Below are 26,321 nucleotides of genomic sequence, written 5' to 3'. Positions count from 1 at the left end.
ATTATCACTGAGGTAGGACTCAATTGTTTTCTATTTGGTTACATATCTATATAGAGAGATATAAAAAAAACCCCAAATTATAACAAAAGGGGGACGTAAATATTGATCAGGGCAACCATTCTTGCTCAGAATCAGTCACTGGGCCTGCCAACCGCCCTATATTGATCTCTAACCTATTACTACATTTGAATCGTTGTAATGGCAGATGGTAACACCTCTAGAGGACCTTCATTGAAGGCAAAGGCCAAAACCCATCACTTGCACAAGCAGGCTAAGGAGACCTCCAAAGCCGCCCAGAGGGACGCCTTAAGGCGTCACAAGGCCCTGCAAAAAGCAATTGACAGACGATCTAAAGAAGCACTCAAGGTGCCTCAGGTCCTCCCATCCTCCAGTCCCTCTACCTCTGCTCAACCTTCCCCTCCCCCAGATGTTTCCTTCTCATCCAGACACAGTTTGCCCTCTCAGGAACAACAGGCTCAGGTTCCTGGAACATCGGCCAGAAGGGCTCCAGAAGCCACCTTCACCCCAACAGCAGCTGGTCTCTGTCAAGAGGAGTCTTTCATTGAGGAGGTCCCAGAAAAGATAAGATCTTGGATGGAGTTGGCTATTCGCCAAGGGATCGCAGCTGGCATCCAAAAAGCCACCAGGCCCATTCAGTATCCGGCAGGCTCTGACCAGGAATCTTACCCTGTGAGGTCCCTGCCCAGGTTGGAACAACATCTGGCTCAGGTACCCTTGCATAGGGAGTCCCCCCTTCAAGGGCGGGAGGAGGAGGTGGAAGAAGGGGTGGAGGAATGCGATCAGTTCATGGAACCAGACGACTTTGATTTGGGGTCTATGCACTACAGCGAGCCCCTATCAGAAATAGACCTTCTAGAAGACAAAATGTCCGAGGATGAGGGGCTCACCCCTGACCAGCCCGCCTTCGTGGGCCTCTTTAGGCCACAGCTATTCAAAACCTTATTATTCAAGGCCAAAAACATTTCAGGCCTAAGTAAGCAATCCCCCTCAGACCTCCCCGCCCCTTCAACAGAGGGACCCGAGGATTTCATTTTTAACCAGCCTGTAGTAGAGGCCGAGGTTGGATGATATTTTGATCCAGTCCCCATCTATCGATCAAGCAGTGAAAGACACCCAGGCCACCTTAACTTCCCTTCAAGCACATGGGTTTCTCATAAATTGGAAGAAGAGCCAATTATCTCCTTCTTCCCAAATAACCCATCTGGGGGCACTTATTAACACAGTGGAAGGCAAGGTTTACCTGTCTTCAGATAGGCTACTTAGTATTCAGAAATTGGTTAGGGAGATCAGGCACCGTAGGAGGGTGGCCTTGCTAAATTTGTCAAAACTATTGGGAAAAATGATTTCGTGCATTTCTATTGTTCCCTGGGCCCGTCTTCACACCAGATCCCTCCAGTGGTTCCTGCTCCTGTATCAGAAATCCAGCAGAAGCAATTCCAAGCTCACAGTCAGGGTTCCTCTCAAGGTCCTCATGTCCCTTCTCTGGTGGGCAAGACCAGTCATCAACAAGGGCTGTTTCTTCAAGGAACCCCAAAGGCTAACTATCACCACAGACGCCAGTCTATATGGATGAGGCTCCCACTTCCAATCACTCACATCCCAAGGTAGATGGTCTGCAATAGAACAGTCGTGCAGTATAAATTGGTTGGAGCTTCGCGCCGTGCACCTGGCCCTACGCAGCTTCTTCCCCCAGGTACGCGGGCAGCACATTCTCATTTTAACAGTCAACGTGACAGCCAAAGCCCACATCAACAAACAAGGGGGCACACAATCAATATAGTTAATGAGGGAAGCCGAGCACCTGTGTCGCTGGGCGGAAAACAATCTTCTGTCCATCAAGGCAGAGCACATATCGGGGCTAGCAAATACCCAAGCAGACTGGTTAAGCAGGGCCACCATAGACCAGTCAGAGTGGCGCCTCCACCCATCCCTGTTCAAGGAAGCAGCAAGGATATTCAGGCAACCGGTGGTAGACCTGTTCGCCTCCTCCCTCAATACCTAGCTCCCGAGATTCTTTTCAAGATACCCATCCCAGGGAGCAGAGAATCACAATGCGCTCCGCTGCCCATGGCCCTCGGGACTCCTCTATGCATTCCCCCCTCTGGCTCTGCTGCCCAGGGTTATTCAAAAGCTGCTCCACGAAAAGGCGGAATTGCTCCTAGTGGCACCTCACTGGCCCAGACGGCCGTGGTTTGCGGACCTCCACATTCTCTCGGTGGCCCCTCCCTGGAGGATTCCACCAGACAGAATCTCCCTATCCCAGGAGCCCCTCCTACACACAGATCTGCAGTGGTTCCAACTGACTGTTTGGAGGTTGAGTGGAGCAGTTTGAGGAGTGAAATGCTCTCAAACAAGGTTATTGACACCATCCTAGCTGCCAGACAACCATCAACCCCTTAGAATTTACAATGCCACATGGGTCATTTTCTGTAGATGGTGCAATAAGTTTCAAATTAACCCAGTTTCCCCCTCTATCGCACAAATCTTAGAATTTCTTCAGGAGGGACTTGACAAGGGGCTGTCTCCTAATACACTGAAATGTCAGGTAGCTGCCCTGACATCAATCCTTTCTTGTGAGGGTCTCAGTTCCCTCTCTCACCACACACGCATATGGGCTTTTCTTAGAGGGGCTACCAACTTGCGTCCCCCCCCAGTGCACTGTTACCCCACCTGGGACCTTAACAAAGTTCTTCTCTCTCTCACCAAAGAACCTTTCGAACCTCTGAGAGAGACAGGCCTCCAATTTCTGACATATAAAGTGGTTTTCTTGGTAGCCATTACATCCGCTTGGCGCATATCGGAAATAGCAGCCTTATCAGTCAGGCAAGATCTCTGTGTCTTCCATGCCGATCGGGTGATCCTCTGACCCGATCCCACCTTTTTGCCCAAAGTCAGTTCGGCCTTCCATAGAGCCCAAGAGCTCGTCCTTCCAAATTTTTGTCCCAGACCATCGCAGGAAAGGGAACAGCAATGGCACAAACTCAATGTATGGTGCGCTCTGCGAACCTACATCAAACACACAAAGCCCTTCAGGAAATCGGAGGCCCTATTTCTTTCCTTTCAACCCAAAACACTAGGGCACAGGGTATCACCTTCCACTATAGGATGCTGAATTAGGGCAGCCATAGCTAAATCGTATCAGTCCCAGGCCCTACAGGCTCCTAAGGGCATAATAGCTCACTCTACTAGGAGCGCGGCCACTTGGGCAGCTTGGGCTACCCAGCACCTATAATTGAAATCTGCCGGGCAGCAACTTGGGCCTCACCATCCCCTTTCATCAGGCACTATAAAATTGACGTGTTTGCCTCTGCGGAAGCTTCTTTTGGCAGACGGGTTCTGCTGCGGGTTCTTAGGGACCCTAAGGAGATTCTGGACCAGATGGAGTCCCTCCCGTAGGACAGGCCAAGCTTTGGTATGTCCCACTACTGGATGCTCTGAGCAGCTCATAGGAGAAGGGGCGTTGGTACTTACCTGATATGCCCGTTCTCTTTGAGCTGCGAAGAGCGTCCAGCCCCACCCTTTTTTCCATCTGGTGGGGCCTCTCTCTCTCAGCCAAGGACCTTTTTTTTTTAGGTGATAGGGATAAGAGCAACCTTTTTTTCCTCTCACCTTCGCAAAACTGGGGAACGCTATGGAGGAGTCACGTGGAGGAGGAAGAGCGTTCCTCAATTCAAGCTCAGCCTAAGAATGCAGAGACTGAAGCACCTCCCACTACTAGATGCTCTTCGCAGCTCAAAGAGAACGGGAGTATCAGGTTAGTACCAACGCCCCTTTTGCTTGTGACTATATATTGGGATCATAACCATGATGGCTGCATTACTATCCATAATATCTGAACAGAATTAGTTCAAATCAGCCATAGTATTAGAAATATATAATGAGGCATTAATTTTCAAACATTGACAATACTATTTCCATCTGGAACAGGATCATCTTCTGGCTTTTAACTTAGTAGGAACAATAGAATAAACCTTGCAAGGAAAGTAAGACTTGTTCCAAGTATTAGCAGATATTGTAAAGGTAAAATGCTTTCCCACTTAGTCAGTAAGCTGTAAGTAGCAAACCCTTAGTTTGAGATGACTTCAAAGAATGAATAAATCAATCCTAACATTCTTATTACAGAAATCTGTAAAAGCAGAATCATAGATCAGTAGTTTATACATTGTATGTGGGAGACACCACCTGAAAATTTAAGTTGTACTGAATGTGATTCATCCCTACACTCTCTCCACCTGTTGCTTAACCATGCAGAATTTTAGATGTTCTTGGTCATGAATCCCTCAGGCACAATTAAAAGTTCATTCATGAATACCAAAGAATCCTCTATTCTGACATATCTTGGGTGGAAAAACTGGCATTTTTTCCATTCCCTGTGATGAAGTGGATAAACAGAAAGCTAAGAATATATCAGAGTATGTCATGACAGTAGTGTTAGTACAATAAAACAATAATTCATAAAACTGTATTCAGAGAGGATAATCTTTGGGGCAATGTCTACATAACTAGACTTTCTCCCAACTTCTCAACCTGTCAATTCTACAGAACAAATATTGTGGTTGTGAAAGAAAGTGTGCTTCCTATGTCTCAATTTCTATCCCATTAATCTAATGCCTTCCCAGTGTGATGGACCCTAATTAACACAGTTGCTGAAAATTATGAGCATTGAGGTCTAAGATATCTAAGGAAGTCTGTTTAGGAAATGCTGATCTATTCTCTATAAATATTTTGTATCATTATTATGAAAATGCCTGTAATTGGAATAAATGAAATAAAGCTAAAGGTTAGACAATAATTCCAAGGAAAAGATATGTTTAGGCTAAGTTAGTCCCTGGGTTCCTAAGGGAAGTTGATGTTAGGAATGAAATAAATCAAGACATTACTAAGATCCAGGGTACACATTATGGTCAGTTCATACTGCCAAAACTTTCTATGTGATAGCTATCATCTGTGCAACTTTGCTCTTTGTTTTTCAGCCAATATGGGAGCAGAATGCTGGATTGAGTAGGTTTTGGTCCAACCCAGTCCAACACTCCTCTAAAATTTATTCAAAGTGATAAAAACCAAAATGATTGCAAAGAGCTTCAGAAGGGTCTCTGACAACTGGGTGTGTGGTTAGCCAAATGGCAAATGCAATTCCATTTAACTTCATTGAGACAAAACCCCATAGATTCACCTATATACTGACAGAGTCTGAATACTCTGTCATCAGGAAAAAGAAGTTTGGGTCATTAATAGTGGAAAGCCCAATGAAAATGTTAATTTAGTATAAGATGTCTATGAAAAATATAGATTTCATGTTAGAAATCATTAGAGAAGACCTTAGAAATAAAAGTGCCAATATTGCATTGCTTTTGTACAACTCTAGGGTGTGCCCACATCTGGAATACTGTATACATTTCTGATTACCCCATCTGTTAAAAGACATACCAAAGCAGACTTAATGCTGCTCCTTTATGAACCTCACCCACACTCTCAAGACAACCAGAAACATTTCCCATTTTGAGAGATCAGGAGCCAAAATGGCTAAACCTATGGCATGGCACTCATCTTCTCCTTTAAAATCATAAAACTTTTTTATAACTCTTTATTTCAAAGAGCATTCCTACCATTATTTGTTACAGTCCCTGCAGTTAACCTAACAGCTCTGTTTGGAAGCAAGACAAGTTCCTCAAATTAAGATCCTGGTTTTTCAAACTCAGGGGATCCAGACGATATGCAGAGCCATATACATTTGTGAATTAAAATAATCATTAATTAAAACAATGTGACTGGGCTTGTGAGTTGACATATTTTAAACTGCAGTTGTGAGGCACAGAGAAACTAGGGGTCTGGGAGTCTGTGGTTGTCTTTGGCTGTTACTGGAAGTGAGAACAAATACTTTAGCCTTTGTATCACTTTGGATTGTGAAGTACATAGAAGGCTCTTGAAGAGAGAAAAAGGTGACCGTTACGTTTTTATGTGTGAATATCTCATTATAAGTATTCTGAAGGACAAGTGTAGAGTTAAGGTGCCTTTCCTATCTCCTGAACCACAGTCTCTCATTGCTTCCTTCTATGTGGATGTAAGATCCAGAATCATTTTATAGAACAGCCTGAAAAAGTCTCAAAAACATGGGGAAGGTTGAAAGAGGAGTTAGGAGGAGGCATAAAATACATATAGAAATCTTTCATTTTCCGATAGACAACTAACAATGGCAGAGATGTTCTTTTAGATATTATGAACTATCTCAGTCATCCAGCTGCAGACTCTTCTTCTTATTTCATTAATTTTTAAAATGGCTGCCAGACTGAACTCTCCTGAATATATATCTCATCAAACATATGGTAAATCTGTCTAAGAATCAAAACAAAAACGTGCCCCCAATCTTGCTTTAGCATTTCAGAAAATGGATTGCTTTACCTCTAGCTATTTTGGGAATTGCCAGCTTCATCTCTGTTCCAAACAAAGCTCCCTTCAGAATTTCTAGGCTTCATATATCTTCCTACCAAATGACGGAAGAGAAATAAACCACTTTTTAAAGTTTTTACTGAAATTTTAAACAGATTGATGCTATTTGAAGAGTTTCCCATTCCCCCCACCCAACAAAAACCTTAGTTACACAATCATTTCTGAGAAATGTATGTTGACATTTGCAAATGTGGCTTCTCATTCTGAGGAGATGATGCTTGCCAAACTTTGGGAAAGTAAAATTTACATTCCCTAGCCGACCTAGAATGAGAGGTCAAGGTTTATTATGGCAATGTTCAATGTTGCTACATATTAGAAAGGTATTCTTGGATCAAACCCACAAAAACATTTTTCCTACTCCAGCAAGCTCAGAATTGGGACACATCCAAAAGATGGATATAAAGCTTCATCTTTTCCCCCTTCTTGAGGTAGGCTGGAGTCATAAAGCAGAAGCATCCTTCTTATGACCTGGGATTCCACTGCAAAATTTTAGTGCAAGTCCCAAATGTCCATTCTCAGCAATGCAGCTGTATGAAATTGGGCTGGAGAGAATTTGTGGCTAATTTTGGTAGCATTTTCCTGATGATATGGTTTAGTTCATAATCTCAGCCTGTGCAAAATATTATTGATGTTACAAAATATTGATACACTCTTACTGTGCTCATTGTCCATGAAACTTTCTATTAAATAAAGCATATAACAGGAGCCTTATTACTCAAAACTAAATTTTCCAGATAGGCTTGTGATCCAGAATAAGGAAGGGATGTAAAAGAAATGATAAATAAAATATCAAAAAATAGCCAATTCATAGCATAACATGTCACTTAAACAAGTATTTTAGCATTACTTCTAATTGTATTGCCATAGATTACTTCTCTCACTATTGAAGTTTCTATGGAAGTCCTTTATTATTTACAGAACAAATAGACCAATATGACACTCACAGGCTTAGACTTTGCTCTGGGTTTTATTTTAAGCTGGCCACAAGATTTGAGCCAAACCACAGCAAGATCATGCTGATTAAAGATCCTACTTCTTTGTTTATTCATCTCCAAATCTGTATCATTATCTGTTTATTTAACATCTTTGAAACTCAGATAAAGAGGAAAGAACAGAGGATGATGGCCAGTTGTAATGTATTTGAATACCCCATGACATTTAGCCTATCCTAATTGTTCTCTTTTCTAGTTCTATGTCCTTTCACAGACATTTATTTGGTCTTTGGTACATTGCAGATCAGACAGCTTCAGATTTTATTACAGAATTCCTACTCAGAGTCTCTTTTAGTCACTGGAATGGTTTGACCCATTCTGAATTCAGCTATGTGGAAGGTCTCACAAGGAGTGACAAACAGGGTAGCCCAGATGACAGCGAGCAGACATCTCATATTTGATATATGAACAACACCGAAACTGCAGTCACACCACTGTCTTTTTGCACCATGGGGTAATAATGCAGCTGCTGGCCAAGAAAAGGCCAAACAGAACAAAATGCCCGGAGTTCTCTAAAAGTTCGGAATCAGCTTTAAAATCACATTGGACAGAAATTTACAAGGCCTATATATCGAAGTGGAAAACCTCTGTTTTCTTGTTGAGATTTCAGATGACCATAATATCCTTTACTGTGACTTTCGATTTGACCATGATAAGATTAAATATATGCAAGGGTTTGAGTAATATTCTCCACTGCAAAAGATGGAAAAATATGAAATTCTAGCCCCGGACAATAAACAGTTTTAATTGTAGAAGTAATTGCCAATGCACTTCATTGCTATTGATCCCAGAGTAGTTGCAATAACTACATTCCAATGACTTCACCTAATCTCCAGCTATTATTTATCTGTCAAATTTTTATAGCCACCCATCTCACGAGAAGTGACTCTGGGTGGCACAAAATAATCATTGTTGATAATGCCAAAATGTCTAGCACCGCTTAATAACTGTTTAGCAAGCTACAATTTTGTAAAATATACTGCAACGTGTGCAGTTATTTGTGCAACACAATTGTTTCAAACTGCCATCAGCAATCAGTGGTATCCAAATCCATTCTCCCTCGAGCTGCTCGGATCATCCAGAGAGTGGGAGGTGCTCCAGTCTGCTTCTGTGTAGGCTGAGCTTAATTACTGAGGAACGCTCCACCCTCAGTCACGTGGTCCCTTGTAGCGTTCCCCAGTTTATGCTCAGCCTTCGCAGAGTTAGGCTGTGTGTTTTGATTGTGCTTCCCACTCTTTGGCTGATTCAAGCAGGATAATATTTTAATTACAGGTTTGATTTCAGTTTATTCTTTCCTTAGCCTCTGCGCATCTGTGGGTGTCTTGAGACTCAGGGGTGTGCGTTTTCAGGGGGCTGAGCGGGCGGCTTAGCAGCGCTTAGCGCTAACCCCCCACTCTGCCGTTTATTTTCTTTACGTTCCTGCCTTGCCATCCTTGTACCTTTCTAGAGGTCCGGAGCCTTTTATTACTGGTTTTCCCCCCACTAACGCCAATCACCCAGACAGAGGCGATTTCAGCGTCCTCGCCCTCGTGGCTTGCAGGACGCATCCGCCCTGAGCCGCCCACTTCGTTTTTTGCTTTCGATTTCCAGGCGGCCGCCATTTTGGGCGCCGCCTCATGGTCGGGCGCCATTTTGCAGGCCTCCTATTGCTGCGACGATCTGCTGGCCCTAGCCTTAGGCTCCCAGGCCTAGTAGGGCCGCTCTCTCTATCTCCCTCTCCCCTCAAAAGGGAAGAAACAGTACTTTATTTTATTATTTGTTGGTGTAAAAGTGTTGGCTTCCGCAGCAGAACTCAGGGCGGGGAAGTAAGTGCAGCCACTCCCTCCCTGAGGGGGGGCAAGCTGCCTGAGGCCTTGTATTGCTGGCGTTGATTTGGCTAATTGGCTTCTTCTTTCTACCAACTGCCAGGTTGTTATTCAGTCACCCTAATACAGAATATCTTCATATTTCTTTACATTGGTGATCCAATCTCATCCAATTGGCATTTATTCTCTCTCAGATTTGCTTAGAGAGACTTAGCCTCCCATCACTGCCCCTGCAGTGTATTTTTCCTGGATCCTTATCCTGGTGGGATATATTTTGTACATTAAAAGTCTATATCTGTGGCAGTTTGCAAAATTTTTTCCTTTGTTGGTCATATTTTTCAGATTATTCATTGCAAATTCCAAAAGGGGGCGCGGGCCAGTTTCTGGATACCCGGTCTTACCCAGGTCGTATCCTAGGCGTGCCAACCACCTGTACACATATATATATATTTCTATATATATTCATATTGATACTTCTGTTGTTTCACCATGGCAGATGATAACCCTAACTCCCGCCATTCTTTGAAGGCAAAATCTAAGTCCCATCATGTGCGCAGACAGGCTAAGGAAACCTCCCAGGACCAATACAGGGAGGAGGACCTTGAATGGGGATCCACCTTCCATGGGGAACCTTTTTCGGATTTAGACCCGATGGAAGCAGAGCTGTCGGAGGATGAGGGCCTTACCCCCGATCAGCCTTCCTTTGTGGGGTTATTCAAGCCCCACATGTTCAAGTCCATCTTGTTCAAGGCCAAGAACACCTCGGGCCTGGCCACTCAACTCCCCCCTGCCCCCCTCTCCTCTGGGGAGGAACCGGAGGATGCAATGTTCAAGCAGCCCGTGGTGGCCGAGGATGTGATTCCCGCCCCTCCCATTTTCCACGATCTGGTTTCTAACCAACTGGGCTTTACGGGGGCTCCTCCGGCCCCATCCACACAGGATAAGAGGTTGTTTAACCTCGAACCGAGTTTCTGCTCCCTCCTCAATACCCCGGAGGTGGACGAGTGACCCCCTGGAGGCCCTCAAACCCGAGGATAGGAGGTCTGAGTTGGCCTTGCGTCGGGCTCATCTAGCCGACGCCTGGGCAATTAGATCGGCCACCGCAGCCTCCTTCTTTACCAGATCCTCTATCCGGTGGCTCCGCCAACTGAAGTCACACATCCCTCCATCCAACATACGGGCGCTTCAGGACATAGCCAAAATCACAGCGGCGGCAGAGTTCTCAGCTGACGCCACGTACCATTCGGTTAAATTCTCCTCCCGGGCGTTAGCGTCTCAGGTCACTGCCCACCACCTGCTCTGGCTCAAACCATGGCAGGCGGACGTGAAGAACAAGGTCAAGCTGGCCTCTGCCCCCATTAAAGGGGAGAAGCTTTTTGGGCCGGCCCTGGACCCCCTCTTGGCCGAAACTAGGGGAAAGAAGAAATTCCTTCCTCCTCTTTTTCGGAGGCCTGACTCCCGAACCCCTCAGCCCTTTCGAAGAGGGTCCTCCCGGTCCTTCTACCAGTCCCCCTTCCCCCCAGATACCCGAGGCCTCCCTCGTATAGAGCATCATATCCCCAGGATCGTTCCGACTCGAGCGATCGAAATAGGAGGGGCGGAGGATTTAAGCGTCCCTTCAGGGGTTCCGGGGGGAGACCCTTCCGGCGCTCCAAATAGATCCTGTCTCTTTCCCCCCATTGATGGTCGGCTGAGACATTTCGCCAACCTGTGGGATTCTACCACTTCCGACAAATGGGTCAGGGACTCCATTAGGTTTGGACTTGCTCTGGAGTTCAACTCTCAACCTCCCGAGTTCTTCATGTCATCTCCTCCCTCTAGGGACCCCTCCAAACGCAAATTAATGGATTCTGCCATCCACCACTTACTCTCCATCCAGGCCATCCAGCCAGCTCCTCCCTCTCAGTGAGGCCAGGGTTTCTATTCCCACCTCTTCGTGGTTCCCAAGTCCTCGGGGGGATGGAGGGCTATCCTGGACCTCAAACGACTCAACCGCTTCCTAACCCTCCGCAAATTCAAAATGCACACCCTTCAATCCATCTTGCAGGGCACCAGGCAAGGAGATTGGCTCTCTTCTATAGACCTCTCTGAGGCATACCTCCACATCCCAATTCGGCCTTCCCACTCTAAATTCCTTAGATTCTGTTACAATCACCATCATTTCCAGTATGTGGCCCTTCCCTTTGGGTTAGCTTCCGCTCCCAGAGTTTTCACTAAGATCCTTGCGGCCCTGGCAGCTCGCTTAAGGGACTGCCCGGTCCGGCTCCACTGCTATCTGGATGATATCCTCATCCTGTCCCATTCCCAATCCCAAGCAGAGCTGGACACCAAGACTACCCTCTCTGCTCTCCAGGCCCATGGTTTCCTGGTCAACCAAAAAAAGAGCCAACTGGTCCCTTCTACCCGAATTGCCCACTTGGGGGCCATCATTGACACGGTGCAGGAAAAAGTGTTCCTTTCCCCAGAAAGGCTCCAGAGTATTCGTAATTCAATTCAGAGGGCCTCAAACACCCGAGCGGACTGGTTAAGCAGGGCCACCGTGGACCAGTCCGAGTGGCGCATCCACCCGTCCCTTTTCAGGGAGGCGACCATGATCTTCGGTCTCCCATCAGTGGATCTCTTTGCATCCCCCCTCAACACCCAGCTCCCTCGGTTCTTCTCCAGATTCCCTTCCCCTGGGGCCGAGAATCACGACGCACTTCGCTGTCCGTGGCCCCCGGGACTCCTGTACGCCTTCCCCCCGTTAGCTCTACTTCCCAGAGTCATTCAGAAACTGATCCAGGAGAAGGCAGATCTGATTTTAGGGGCCCCCTATTGGCCCAGGCGGACGTGGTTTGCGGATCTCCGCAACCTTTCGGTGTCTCCCCCGTGGAGAATCCCTCCGGACAGGATCTCCCTGTCTCAGGGGCCCATTCAACATCCGGAGCCCCAATGGCTCCAACTAACCGTGTGGAGGTTGAGCGGGAAAAGTTGAGGAAGGAGAATTTATCTGACCAGGTCATTAACACGATCCTAGCTGCCAGACGGCCTTCAACCAATCGGATATACAATGCTACCTGGGTCAGCTTCTGCAGGTGGTGCCATGCCTCCATGGTCAACCCGCTCTCGCCTTCAGTGGCCCAGATTCTGAATTTTCTCCAGGATGGGCTCAAAAAAGGTCTCTCACCTAATACCCTGAGACGCCAGGTAGCGGCCCTCTCGACCGTCGTCTCCGGCGACAATCTGAGTTCCCTCTCTCACCATCCCTGTATCAGGGCCTTCCTAAGGGGAGCTACTAACCTCCGTCCCCCTGTCCTGCACCGGTACCCCACTTGGGACCTTAACAAGGTCCTGGTGGCCCTAACCAAACCTCCTTTCGAGCCTATTAGAGAATCCTCTCTCCAAACTTTGACCTTTAAGGTAGTATTCCTGGTGGCAATTACCTCAGCTCGCCAAATTTTGGAGATTGCTGCCCTTTCAGTGAGAAAGGACGTTTGTATCTTCCATTCCGATTGGGTAGTCCTATGCCCCGACCCGACCTTCTTGCCCAAGGTCAATTCAGCCTTCCACAGGGCTCAGGAGCTTACACTCCCGAACTTTTGTCCCAATCCTTCGTGGGAAAGGGAGAAACGATGGCACACCCTAGATGTGAGGCGGGCCCTCCGCATATACATTAACCTCACGCAACCCTTTAGAAGGTCCGAGTCCTTATTTCTCTCCTTCCAGCCCAAGTCCTTAGGCCACAAGGTGTCCCCTTCCACCATCGGGCGATGGATCAGAGCCACCATCTCCAAGGCTTATTCGTCTCAGGCCTTGCCAGTTCCCAGCAGGGTTACGGCGCATTCCACCAGAAGTGCGGCCACCTCTGCGGCCTGGGCTACCCAGGCTCCAATCTCAGACATTTGTCGGGCCGCCACCTGGGCTTCCCCCTCCCCTTTCATTAGGCACTATAAGATTGACATCTTTGCATCAGCGGAGGCCTCGTTTGGTAGACGAGTCCTCCAGCGGGTCATCGAGGACCCAGGGGAGCTTCCACCCCAGACGGATTCCCTCCCGTAGGACAGCCAAGCTTTGGTATGTCCCACTCTCTGGATGATCTGAGCAGCTCGAGGGAGAATGGGCATTGGTCTTATCTGACACGCCATTTCTAGTCGAGCTGCGAGGATCATCCAGCCCCACCCTTTTTTATTTTTTTCCGTCTGGGGGAACCTTGTTTCAGCCAATGATACCTTAAGTCTAGTTAGATGAGAGTTAGACGACTTTCCTCCTCTCTCGACTTCGCATAAACTGGGGAACGCTACAAGGGACCATGTGACTGAAGGTGGAGCGTTCCTCAGTAATTAAGCTCAGCCTACACAGACGCAGACTGGAGCACCTCCCACTCTCTGGATGATCCTCGCAGCTCGACTAGAAATGGTGTGTCAGGTAAGACCAACGCCCATTTTCATCTGTGGTACCTAACTGAATGGCTTAGACCAGTAATTCTCTCAGTCCAAATTACTTCACCAGATTATTGGGGAGAAAAAAAATATGAAGAAGAAAATACCATAAATATTATTTGAGCACAGAATATAAATCTATTAAGTAAAAATAATAAATGAACCAACAATTCTGGAAATAGATCAAGTTTCTTATCTGTGCCAAAGAATGGCCAATGTAGCAAGATGCTTTTCTCTTGAAAATTTGCTTCCTAGACTCTGTCTTATGCAACTCCCTCTTAATAAATTCTTTTGTATCTTCTAACCTCTGTTAATTCTTACTCTGAAACTTGTCAAAGAAGATTGAGAATTTAATGTGTATTGTGGGAACAGTAGTTACATATTATAGTCTCCTTTTCATTGTAGTTTTATAATATTTGTGTTCCTTCTAGTTTCTTGTCTTATGCTTTGTTCTTTTTTCTCTTTCCTGTCTGCCTCTTTTACCTGCATCCTGCTCACTGAATCTGGGGCCTCTTCACTCCCCTGGATGGATCACCTCTGGACAGGGAAGGCCGTATGGTGGTGCTATCCCTTGTTTTGGGGCTCTCAGAACAGGACGACTTTGCCAATATACCTGATCTACAAACTACTGGGAACCAGCAGAACCAGAATTCTCAGGGGGACAAGAGGTATGAGTAGGAGACAGAGGCTTCCAGCTGCAAGAACCACAAGAGGAAAGAGAGCCTTCCATCCTAGCCCAACGAAAGAATGGAAGGCTGGTTCTGGAAATAGAAATTCTCAACTGAGCCACTCTAAGACCATCCTGCTGGCATCCTTGTTCCCCTGCTGGTTGCTGAGTTTCTCTAGGAAAATCACTTGAATCTCATGGCTATTTTTCCCCCAAATGTATATTGCATACTTAACTCACATAAATCATAATACATTTCTCCAATTTCATATAGTCCTTTCACTTATATCCCTGAAAATATATGAACACAGAGTATATGTCCCATTACAAGCATTTCTTTAATTCTCTCTTACTAACACACACACACACACACTCACATACACTGAAGAGGAAAAGAAAATCTCAGTTCCTGGGTTTAAGACTAGTCTTAAACTACGTTTCATGTGACAATTGCATATAAATCCACAAGTAAAGTGGAATTCTGTATTTCCTTGACTGAAGACTGCATTTCTACTGAATGTTCTAGGAATTGCTTCCAAATATATTCATAAGAATAAATGGGACAGTATTTTTGTCTATTACCTGCCAAGATTTAACTAAAAATGAAGTGAGTTGTTTTTACTTCATAAAATTAGTTCAAGGTCAGCAAGTTTGTTGTAAAAATAGAGAGGTATAAATGTCTGAAAGAGAGCAATAGATCTGAAGAATAAAGAGATAAGCTGATATTTGTTGCCTGTCAACAGCCATGACCTGTTATCATCAGAATGAAATTTCTTGAAAAATAACTTAGATTTTAAGGGGGCAGAAAGTTTTCCTTAGCCATGATGCTGAGAATTCTTCATGGAAAATTCTTCTCAGTAACCTGCCCAACTAAAATATACTGTTTACAGGTGTGGCAAAGAAAATGTTTTCTTTAAAGATAGTCTTGCTGGAGTAAACTATAGAGGAACTTAGGCCATCTTCATAATGAATTACCATTATAATGAAATCCATTAAGATAAATAAATTCTAGCTCCAAATTGAGGTACAGCATTGTCATAGTTAGAATCGCCTTTATTTGGCTCTTGACTGACCTAACATAAACTATAAACTACCTAGTAGTAAACATATTGCTACACCATGATAAGGTATAAATAGTTTCTCATTCCTTGTTTTTCCTCTTCCCTACCTTTCGCTCAGTCAATTAAATAGATTTACTAAGGTATAGTTGTTTAACTCATAGTAAGGACTAAACAATAGGGAGTCCAAGAAGAATTCCCTAGCTAGAAGCAGAGCCCTCGATAGTTCTCACATGAGTGTGAAATGGTATAAAGGAACAGATTTCATAAAATCAATTAATTAATTTACTGGCATCATTTCTCACCTACCAGTTATTTTTAACTGTGTTGAGGCACTGTTTCATTAAATATTTTCCCACTTCCCATTTGATGGTCCATGTGCCCATGCTTCACATGGCTTTTTTCAGTGTTTAAGTAGTAGTAGGTGAGCAATCTCTCAAATCATTGCAGTGCTCTGAGGAAATAACCTGCATTGGCTCAGGTTCATCCCATAATGCATCTCTTGCATTAACTCGATAAGCTTAACAGTGAAAGTACCCTTTGTTGTGCAGTTAATAAGCAATAGCCGATGAAGGGTATCTTTCTAGAATTGGTTATAAAGACCAGTTCCAGTTTTATAACACTGGATAACACTTGTGCGAGGCATTCTAAGTTTATAAGTCTTAATAATTTACTTAATTGTGGAACCTTGGGCCCGCATTCATTCACAAATCACATTTGTGTATTTTTTTATATTTTTTTTGGATTTATAAAACAAAGCAAAAAGAAAGCCACTGCAGTGGGCCCTAATCAGATCAGGACAGAGGGAGAAGATACCATGCTCTCAAGCTTTCTCTTATTGTTTGATGAAAAGTCTTTCTTTCTGCAAGCTGAAGGAAAGTTGATACTTACATTCATAACAGCATTCCTCTTAGACAAATAGCAACTTCAGAAGGCCAGTATTCCTTTAAGAAAAGAAGACCCTTCTATTCACCGCATAATCGTCAGGTATCTCTGTAAGGCCATATTTTAATATTTATTCCTTTTTTAAAACTCAACATTTTATTTATGAAGTAACTTACGATAGCTTCAGCATGCCCCCATTTATTTATTTATTAATTACTATTATTTAAGCAAACATTCAGTAACAGTAAAAAAAATCAGTAAAAGACCACATAATAAAGCAAAAAAGTTTTTTAAAAAAACCCCACAATGCAAAACAGCAGTAACAGCATAGACCCATTTAATAATTTCTATATCATTGTGTAATTTGAAAACTGGGTTACAGATGGCTAATAAGTAAATTCATCCATTTTGCCATAATTATGGGTTAAATGTTTAGATATATTCCTCTCATGCAGTTGCTTCACTGTATTCCAGTGTACACACTTTGTATTTCGTATTAATTCATCTTTAGCAGAAACAGGAATACCTAACATCAGGCATGAACAGTAGACTTTTTATAAAAGGGCTCTAGAAATGCCTTGGTAGGATCTTGCATGATCTTATTTTTAAAAAGTAAAGCTCGTGTTTTCAGTTTCATCTGGAAAATATTCACAGTCAGATTAAATGCAAATGTTACCTTCTGGAAATTTTGGGATAGGTCAGGACAAGCAGGGTATGTGTCTTCTAAACCAAAGATGCAGAGATCTTATAACTTTGGTGTAAGAGAGAATTAGAAGCCATACCCTGACATATCTTAGGGGCTTCAGATACTTGAAGCAAATCCCATACAATGGGAAGCAAATTTCATACAATCAGATAATCTGAATCAAAAATCATTTGGTTATTCTTTTCCTTTGACCTTGGTTTCCTGTGAGATCTTTTCATAACTAGTACCATATGTGCAGTAAACCTGCTGGCCAAACATTACTCGGCCCACATTGTCCTGAGAATACCCTCAGAAATGAACAAAATTAGGCCATGCTAATTATGTCCGTCCTTAACCCATGTCCCCTTTCCCTCTAGATACTGATATGTAGAAGAGACTGATGTAATTAGCAAATTGCAGCCTTCTGCAATGGAGTCCTTGTGGACTGGACAAATATTACCAACCATGATAATATTGGAATGGGATATCAGTTTCAAGCCCTCTGTTCTCTTTCCTGCCTGTTTCATGGAAATATGTCTCTATTTTGTTCCCTTTTCCAGCTGTGTTCAGTTTGTTCTTTGCTTCCCTTCACACCCCATGCTGCTTTCACTCCTCTGTGCTCCTTCCCCGGCATCTCTCTTCACTTTCGTGCCTTGCAGCCCTTCCTCTTCTCTGTCTGCTTGGCCCTTGGAATGCTGATCTTGCCTTGTGGTTGCAACAAGCCTTGTGATGCAGTCGGGGGAGGTGGGGGTTGCCTGCTGGGAAGGTTCTGGCCGCACTCCAGCCACATCTGACTTCGGCCTGTCTCCACTGATATTGTTTGCAGTGAGCCTATGATTTTCTCATGTCCTGTGTATGTGTGTCTCTCCCCGCACCTCCTCTATAATATCTCCTTCTGGCACTTTCTCTTTTTCTTTCTAGTCTTTCTATCGTTGCTGCCTGGTCTTTCCTCCATTGTCAGTTTTGGCAACACCAGTCCCGTGCCTTGTCCTGTGGGTGTGATATTCTTCCCTTACTAATGTTTGTGAGCGTGCGTGCGTGTGTTCCTCTGTCTTACCCACTTCTTCCACTCTATTTCTGTTCTATCAGGAGACACCATGCAGATCCTGTAATAGAAGACCTTCTTCCTTTTTAGCTTTTTTGTGTCTCTTTGCTTTTCTTGTGACTCTGCAGCATTCATGAACTCCCAGGCAGCTTTGCAGCTGATTCAGTATAGCGGGGTTGCAAAAATAACTTTGGATTTGTCATAACTTCTGACAACTGACCTCATGCATATGCTTACACTTTTCTCTACACACACCCGTACACACAATTATTTGTAACCTTTTCTTCTTCTTCAGCTATTTCAGTCTCTTTTTATCTGTGTGTGCATGTGCTGGTCTCTATTCCAGGTATACACTGGCAGCATGTCTAGTTCTTTGCATGTATCCAATCTGTCTCAGAGTGTAACCTTTCTATCTGAAATTTCCTATGGCTTGGTCTGTCCTTCTGCATATGTCTAACAAGCTTGAGCCTGTCCCTGAATGTTATTTGTTTATTGCTCTATTTCTTGATAGGAGTATTTTTGATTCCTGAAGGATGAGTGTGTGAGAGATATGTCTGCATGTTTGGATACCTACAGATGTGCATGTGATAAGCCATTGCAACAGTTCCGTGGTGCATCTGACATTTTGTGTTACATCAGAAGAGATTCATATCTCATCATAGTCTTGGAAGTTTTCTCCCTTAGCATCTGTCTGATATATTTGTCTGTCACTGAACACTTTGTCTATATATGTTTCTTCAGTTCTTTTTATGTATCTTATTGACAACTTCAGTGAGCCTCTTCTGCTGACAAGATTTAAGCTTGGTGTTATGGTTGAAAACAGTGGGCTTTAGGCTCCCTGTTCAACAAGCCCTTCTCTGCGTTGGGTGACCTGCTCTTTTTGGAACTCCTTGCATAACACACAGGAAGAGCCCCCAGGATGTATTCTTATAACGTAAGACTGAAGCTCAGGAATAGAGCTGCGTGCATGGCTTCTATATTGGAAGGCCCCAGTAGGAAATAATGGGAAAGGCTCTGCTGGATGCTGAAAGTTGCATCCCATCAGAGCAAGTGCAGTTGGCTTAGATGGAAAAAATAACCCCATCATCCTCAAGGTTGATATATGTTCTGATGATTTTTTAAAGAATTTTTCCCTGAATGGACAGACAAAACCTACCACTTGGAGCCATTCTTGGGCACATTCAGCCCTGTGAGTAGTTATTTCTTGATTATGCTAGATATATTTATTGTCATATGTTAGAATAACAAAAGCCATTGCTTTTCAAAATTCTCCTTCTGACATTTTTAATTATCAGCTGTGACTTCAGAAATTGAAAGTGGCATTCCTATTTTCCTCCCAGCACCAGTCACTAGGTTTTATGATGGGTGACCCTTTATTCCTTGATTAACATTCAGGGCCCAGCACTTCCCATGCACTATAGGAATAGACTTGCTGTAGTTCTGGCAACCAACACAGAGGTATTGCTTTAACATTTTACTCCTTCCAATCGTGGGGGCTAGTGAAGAGAAATACTACCATTCTGTGATGCACTTTCCCTTTCTCTGAGGAAACATATAGAGCTTCACAAATGTACACAGTAATAACTGTGGATTATGGGAGTGCTATAAATATTTTAAAAATATAAAACTCTTCCATAAAATTCACACAAGGGGCCTTCGAAAGAGCAGGTTTCTAGCCAAGTAACATATACTGCAGGTCCTTCCAAATGAAAATTTAACACTTCAAACGAAGGACATCTACCCTAGATTTGTTCAGTGTTCAGTATTTTCCTCATGCTCAGAAAAATTGGAGTGGAAGAGGACAGGTTTTCTAGCTTTCTACCTTTAAACGTAAAATGTATTTAAACTCAAGATGAAAATTATTTGTTTAACTGGGCACTAAATACTGCATTTGTTCTTCAACTTATCCAAAAAAATAAATTCTCTTCCATGTCTTTGTGTATCATATGTGGATCTTGATATGTCTTTGTTAAATGTCCAACCTCTGGAAATTATCACCAACTCTCTCATTCTGCATCCATTGCCCCAAATAGTTTTTCAGACAATGAGATATTTATATTTCTCCCCCTATAGATGCCTTTTCACATTCTAATGCCCACCAGTTCCTCTCTTTTATTCCTATCTCACTTCTCTATCCTAAAATGCAAACTTTCTTATGCCAGATGTAATAATATCCCATCCTGACTAACTGAAAACATTAAGAGTCTTTTAAGTTTGCTAAGTTTATCAGGAGGAGATGACCACTGATTAAAACAAAACCCAATGAGAAATATACTTCATGCTTGAATCCCCTGGTAGGAAGCAGAAGGAGGCTAGGTTTTAAATATGCTTTGGTGAATCTATAATTCAGACAAGGTGTGTTGGACATGTGGAATAAGTCATGTTAAATGGAGATCCACATTGAATGTTTTATTAAAAGGGGAAATTAGTTCTTATCTGAACCATGAGCCACAATGGCACAGTGATTAGAGTGTAGTATTGCAGGCTACTTCTGCTGACTGCCGGCTGCCTGTAATTTGGCAGTTCATATCTCGCCAGGCTCAAGGTTGACTCAGCCTTCCATCCTTCCGAGGTGGGTACAATGAGGACCCAGATTGCTGGGGACAATATGTTGACTCTGTAAACTGCTTAGAGAGGGCTGTAAAGTGGTATATAAGTCTAAATGTATTGCTGTAGATGTTACTTCTCAGCTCGACTTGAGAGTCCATAGCTATGCTGCTGTAGAGACACAAAGGAAGCCAGGGCTTGCCCAGATGCTTTTGGTTAGCAACTTCCCTTTCTGCTGCAAAAGAATTAAGCTGGAAGGCAGTTGCTACATATGTTATCATCGATACAGCTCAGTGGGGCATAATCAGTGGATAATAAGATAATACTGCAACAGCTTGATTCATCTGGCAAAAAGTAGGCTACAGTGGAATGGTTTAACTCAGGTTGTGTCATGTTTTGGACTAGAGATATGATCTGTCACAGACAATCTATCCTAGCTTTTTGATTCTGCTCCTTTTCTAAGGCCCTGTGAGATATCCCTTTGTCACCCAGCACTCAGGTTCCCTAGGTGCTCTGTGTATACTGGCTGAGAAACCATCTGGCTATACGTCATCTCAGAAATTGCCTGTCAAGGAAAGTAAACAAAAGCACTTCTCTCTTTGACAGAGGGAATTTTGTGTTTGGAGAAGGTTAATGGCCTGTGAGGTAGGAAGGGAAATGGCAGCAAGCTCTCCAACCAGCATTCATAATCTGGCTCAGCCTCATGAGATAATGAGAGCCAATGTGGTGTAGTGGTTAAAGTGCTGGACTAGAATCAAAGAAATCCAGATTCAAGTTCGCCAGGAAACGTCACAAGTTGACTTTGAACCAGCACTTTCATTCAGCCTAAAATCTGACCAGAGTTTTGGGTATAGTGATAATTTGAAGGGAGATCTACATGTAAATTACTTGGAACTCCTGGAGAAAAACCAGAATACAAGTCTGAAAACAAAATGTCATTTTTTATCATCCTCCTCATTAGTAATCATTACTAGGAAAAACTAAGCAATACCATTTAGTGGTATATATCAGAAAAAGATGGGCCACAAACGAAAGAGATCATGATAAATTCAAAACTGTATACCAGATGTTTAAATGGTAATATTGCATAATTTTTGTTTCTTTTCTACTGTTGAATGGATCTACCATAATATATATTCTTTCTTCCTATTTCAAATATTGAGTTTTTATTATATTCAAAACATGTGTAAAGGTTTCCCTTCTCTCCCACAGATTACCATCTGGAGGGAAAGTTGTCAACACAACACCAGTGCCAGGTCAGACCCAACACGAGGATACTGATCACAAAACAGAGCCCCGTTCATCTGTCACAGACCTTGTAAATTCCCTTACTAGTGAGATGTTGATGGTAAGTGTTGATAGTTTCCCACTGGTTTTACAATATCTGTTAATGCATGATTTGAAGAAAGGAAAGAGCTCTGTCTCCCTTTACCTCTTTTCCTCCAACTATGTCCACCACAACCCCCCAAAAATGATGAGTGTCACCATCAAATTAAACATGGCATATTTTCAAATCCAAAGGAAAAGCCAGAATGTTTCTAGATCACCAAATCTTGAGATTTCAGTGAGCTCATATGAAATCGTAAGAAAATTTTGCAATTCATGTAAGACTTGCCAGAGAAACTCACAATGAGATTACCAAAATCTTGAGAGATGTAGCCTTCTAACAACAATTGAAGCAACTTTGCAAGGGTTGGTTATTACAAAAGCTGAGCACAACATTGATAGGGACCTGAAAAGGATGTTCAACTGATTTAAATCTAGCTGTGCATTCTCCCCATGAAAAGAACTACATAAATGATATATAGTGTGTCAGCTATAAAGTCATCGCTGAAAATCTGACTCCTATTTCCACTGTAGCATCTTTATTCCTTATTTTTTTCATCTCCTCACTGAGCCTTTCCCCATTGTACTAACCATGGCCCAGGCATCCCCATCTAATTTTTTGCTTTCATCTGAGGCAGCCTTAACTTATTCTTCAACTTCTGTATTGCTTAACCAGGCAACAATTTTGGCACTTTACTGTGGGTCACTGTACTGCACTTCATTGACCATTCTAATGTTTTTTCCTCCTCCATGTTGTTACATTTTGTAGCAGGATTGCTAAAGTAAACAGAATTAAAAAATACAAAAGGTAAACAGTGAAACGATCAATAAAGCACCATAAAGAATACATATATCTATCCCATAAACACAACTTTCAATTCTGGCATGAAGAGATTATATTTAAACACACACACACACACACACACACACCCCTCTGTGTAGTCGTTCACTATTCTTTTCAATATAGGTTCAAGAAATTCTCTTCCAGAGTCAACTGGGTGAGGATGTACAAGCTTATTTTCCCTCTTGCTTGACTGTTGCAACACCCCCAACATCATCATTGATCAATTGCTAAGGGTTTGGCATTTGGTTTAAAAATTTCTTGATTTAGCAGAGGAGATGTACATGGGAGTGTTGGGTGAAACAGTGCAAGAAGCCTCTACCCTTTCCTCTGCCCAGACCTAACCTGTATCACCTATCATTGCTTTTGAACATGACTTTAATACCCTGAAATAATGACAAACTTGTTTGTATTAGTAATCCAGATAACAGTCTCAGACAGACAGAGGATGCACATTGCCATTGTGTAACAAAATAGTTCTTTTCCATGCAGGCCTCTGGTCACTTGTCACCAATTTTGTTTGAATTTTGACAGCTGGCTAAATCCACCAGTCTAACCATCTGTCAAAATGTATCTCCCTCCAATGTCATCCCATGTTGAGGGTAGCGTTGGATGGAATTTTTCCCCTCTACAAGTGAAGTTTAGCCCGGAGGGAAGGGAAACAAGAGAATCTGCCAGCCCTTTAGCATGTCCAGCATGCAATAAATGAAGACACCATCTTGCCAGTCACAAGCCTAGAGCAAAGTAGGGTTGGCTACATGGGCAGCAGTTCTTATGCTGCTGATATAATTTTCTGCTGGGTGAATAACATTTTAAATGAGCCATGAGGAAGAGCCCATTAACTTGGTCCTGTTTGCTAGGAATTGATTAGCAAGCTAGTCTAAACAGAGCACAGCAGGCAAAGAACTGGCTTCTGGAGCCACTAAATGACCCACCCAATGATTTAATGGTGATTCTGGAAAAGGAAAGGGAGCCGAAGACTAGAAACTGGGACCAGTATATCATGATCAACAGGCAATCGTCACTTATGTCATTTCTTTGAATAAATCCAACAGAATGCAAGACAGATACACTTGACCTGTGGCAAGCTTAAACCAAGTAATATACCTGTATGAGGACTGTAATGTGTTAAACAATATATTAATGTTACTAACCTGCTTTACATACCTTTTGTTTATCACATTGACCCTTTTGAGATCTCTCTCCCTCTCCCTCCTTCCCTCCCTCCCTCCCTCCCTCCCTCTCTCTCTCTCTCCCTCCCTCTCTCATCAGCAACTGGAAAAAGGTGTTATTATTGTATGGTTTTATCTCTTCTTTCACATACTGTTTTGTTAGACCAAAACTTGAAAGAGCCAATTCTGTGTTTAGTTTGTAGTTTGGTTTGCAGTTAAGGAAAAAAGCAGCTGTGGGGGGCATCACAGAATTTGGTAGACTCCCACCTCTTTTAATGGAACCTGAAGAACATCAGTGCAGAGAAAGTACACTGTCAGGTCATTGCAGAGCAGCCTTCCCCAACTTGGTGTCTTTCTGGGAAATTGAAAGTGATGGAAATTGTAGTAGTATCCATCTTGGTGATAGTAGCCTCAAAGTCAGAATTTGAATAGAGCAATATATACAGTATGCTAGAGGCTTGTGTTTCACATCCTTAGTTCATTGTTTCCTTTCTTACAAAGCATGTCAATATTAATACTTTTCCTCATTTTTGGGTTTTACTAGGAACTTGGAATGGTTTTTTTTTTCCCTTTGCTGGTCTAAGCAGGCAGGACAGGATATATTTTGCTGGTGTAGCCATTAAATGCTGTAGCAGCACATTTATTGACTGATTGGTGAAATGTGAATTTACGCCCAAATTTCCAATATTCAAAGCGGCTTAGAGAAATTACGGAAGCAGAATCAGTACAATGAAAAGCAGTCATTAAAATTATTAACAACTAAAAATTTGATGAAAAGATGTATGTTTAACTTCTTAAAATACTGGGAAAGCAGGAGCCAAATGCACCTCCCTGTGTAGCTAATTCCATAATCTGGGAGACACGTAGCCTTAGCAGGGGAATGAGGGTATCCTTCAAATGTGGAAGATATACAGTATGTGATTGTTCATCACAGAGGCACTTGATAGGGGTTTATAAGCTGAGGAGAAAGTGGAAAGTTAATAATTGTCAACAGATACAACCCTCCCCCATCCAAGTTCACACAGGATTTGATTAATGGATTTCTCTGCCACAAATTGTGACAATGTTTGAAGAGGACTTTAGGCAAATGTTTGGAAGGAAAGGCTGTTAATGATTACTGGGATTCCTATATATACTATCTCCTGAGTCAGAGGTAATAATAACCTGGAGACAATCAACAATTGGTTTTTCGATTTCCTGGAGACATCTCTTTGGGTATTATAGAAAATCAGTTAATTTGCTCTGGTTAAGTATATTTTTTCTTAATTCTTCAAGAGAACCTTCTCTCCAGAGAGGCTGACATTCTATTTATGATTAAAGTCAAAAAATGACATTAATCCATATTTTCTTCATTATAGAAAGATGCAAATACTTTAAAGTTGGCACATTTGCAGTATAACAACTATATTACTTATACGTTGATTGACATGTCATTTCCTTAATTATACCATTCCTATAACATGAAGCAATGGATACGTGGGTGTAAATTGCACATGGGGGACCGGGGGGGAGGGGAGAGAGACATACAAATGGAACAGATCAATTTTTAAAAAAATTTAAAACATAGAATATCAGAGTTGTAAGAGACCTTGGAGATCTTCTAGCCCGGGGTCACCAACCTTTTGGACCTCAGGGACCACCACACTCATAATATTAGATCCCAGGGACCACTAACTGGTTGTGTGGGTGTGGCCTAATTTGTGGATGTGGCTTGGTGCTCATGTGGCTGGCTGGGCATGGCTTGTATGTAAATATTATAAATATTTATATAAATATTGAATTTTTTATAAAAAAAAAGAACAACTTTTACCCAAAATCAGGCAAAGCAGGCAGGTTGAGTTGCTCACAGAATCACATTCAGAGATCTATCTATCTGCCATTGGCTAGCTCAGTCTGTCACATAAAATTTGCTAGCAAGCAAACTCACAAAATTAACTCACAACACACCATGCATGTAAATATTGAATTTTTTATTTAAAAAAAGAGCAACTTTGACACAGATTCATTCAGAGATCTATCTATCTGCCATTGGCTAGCTCAATCTCTCAAATTTGCTTGCTGTGAGTCTGCACTGAATTTGCTTGCAAGCAAACCTTCAGGCCTAAGGGAGGTTCGGCTGTGCTGAGCCGAAGATCTAAAGATTAGTTAGAAAGCAAGAAATCCAACCATTTCCTGCTTCCCAGCTAATCTAAATCTCCCAGCACAGCAGAACAGATGATGGTCGGGAAAAAGGAAAAATAACAATTTAGCAGGCAAGTTTACCGGGTAAGGAGTGAGTGGGCGGGGAGGGTTCCCGTGGGCCATGTGGGCGGTGCAGCCTTGTGTTTCTGCACAGCCTGGATTAATTGCTTTGTGGGGGTGCTCTGGGGGTGAGATTTCTCTGTGGCCCACCAAAATTTTCTCACGGCCAAC

The 26,321-nt window shown here is 42.9% G+C and overlaps 1 protein-coding gene across 6 annotated transcripts in view; it reads left to right on the top strand.

Annotated features, from left to right (window-relative positions):
- SYT7 (synaptotagmin 7) overlaps positions 1-26,321 on the top strand; it is a 297,640-nt gene that overhangs the window by 228,499 nt on the left and 42,820 nt on the right. For 4 of the 6 annotated variants that reach the window (XM_026720139.2, XM_087920840.1, XM_087920842.1 and 1 more), the window contains 2 exons: positions 14,229-14,351; positions 21,783-21,918. In XM_026720139.2, the coding sequence (XP_026575924.1) occupies positions 14,229-14,351; positions 21,783-21,918 (259 nt within the window). The remainder of the gene's footprint in view (positions 1-14,228; positions 14,352-21,782; positions 21,919-26,321) is intronic. The other 2 variants (XM_087920843.1, XM_026720140.2) reach the window with 1 other exon arrangement.

The sequence above is a fragment of the Pseudonaja textilis genome, chromosome 1 (assembly GCF_049901715.1).
Source record: "Pseudonaja textilis isolate UNSWEBS1 chromosome 1, rPseTex1.2, whole genome shotgun sequence".
Lineage (NCBI taxonomy): Eukaryota > Metazoa > Chordata > Lepidosauria > Squamata > Elapidae > Pseudonaja > Pseudonaja textilis.
The sequence above is the reverse complement of the archived record's forward strand: the minus strand, read 5'-3'. Positions and strand labels throughout refer to the sequence as shown.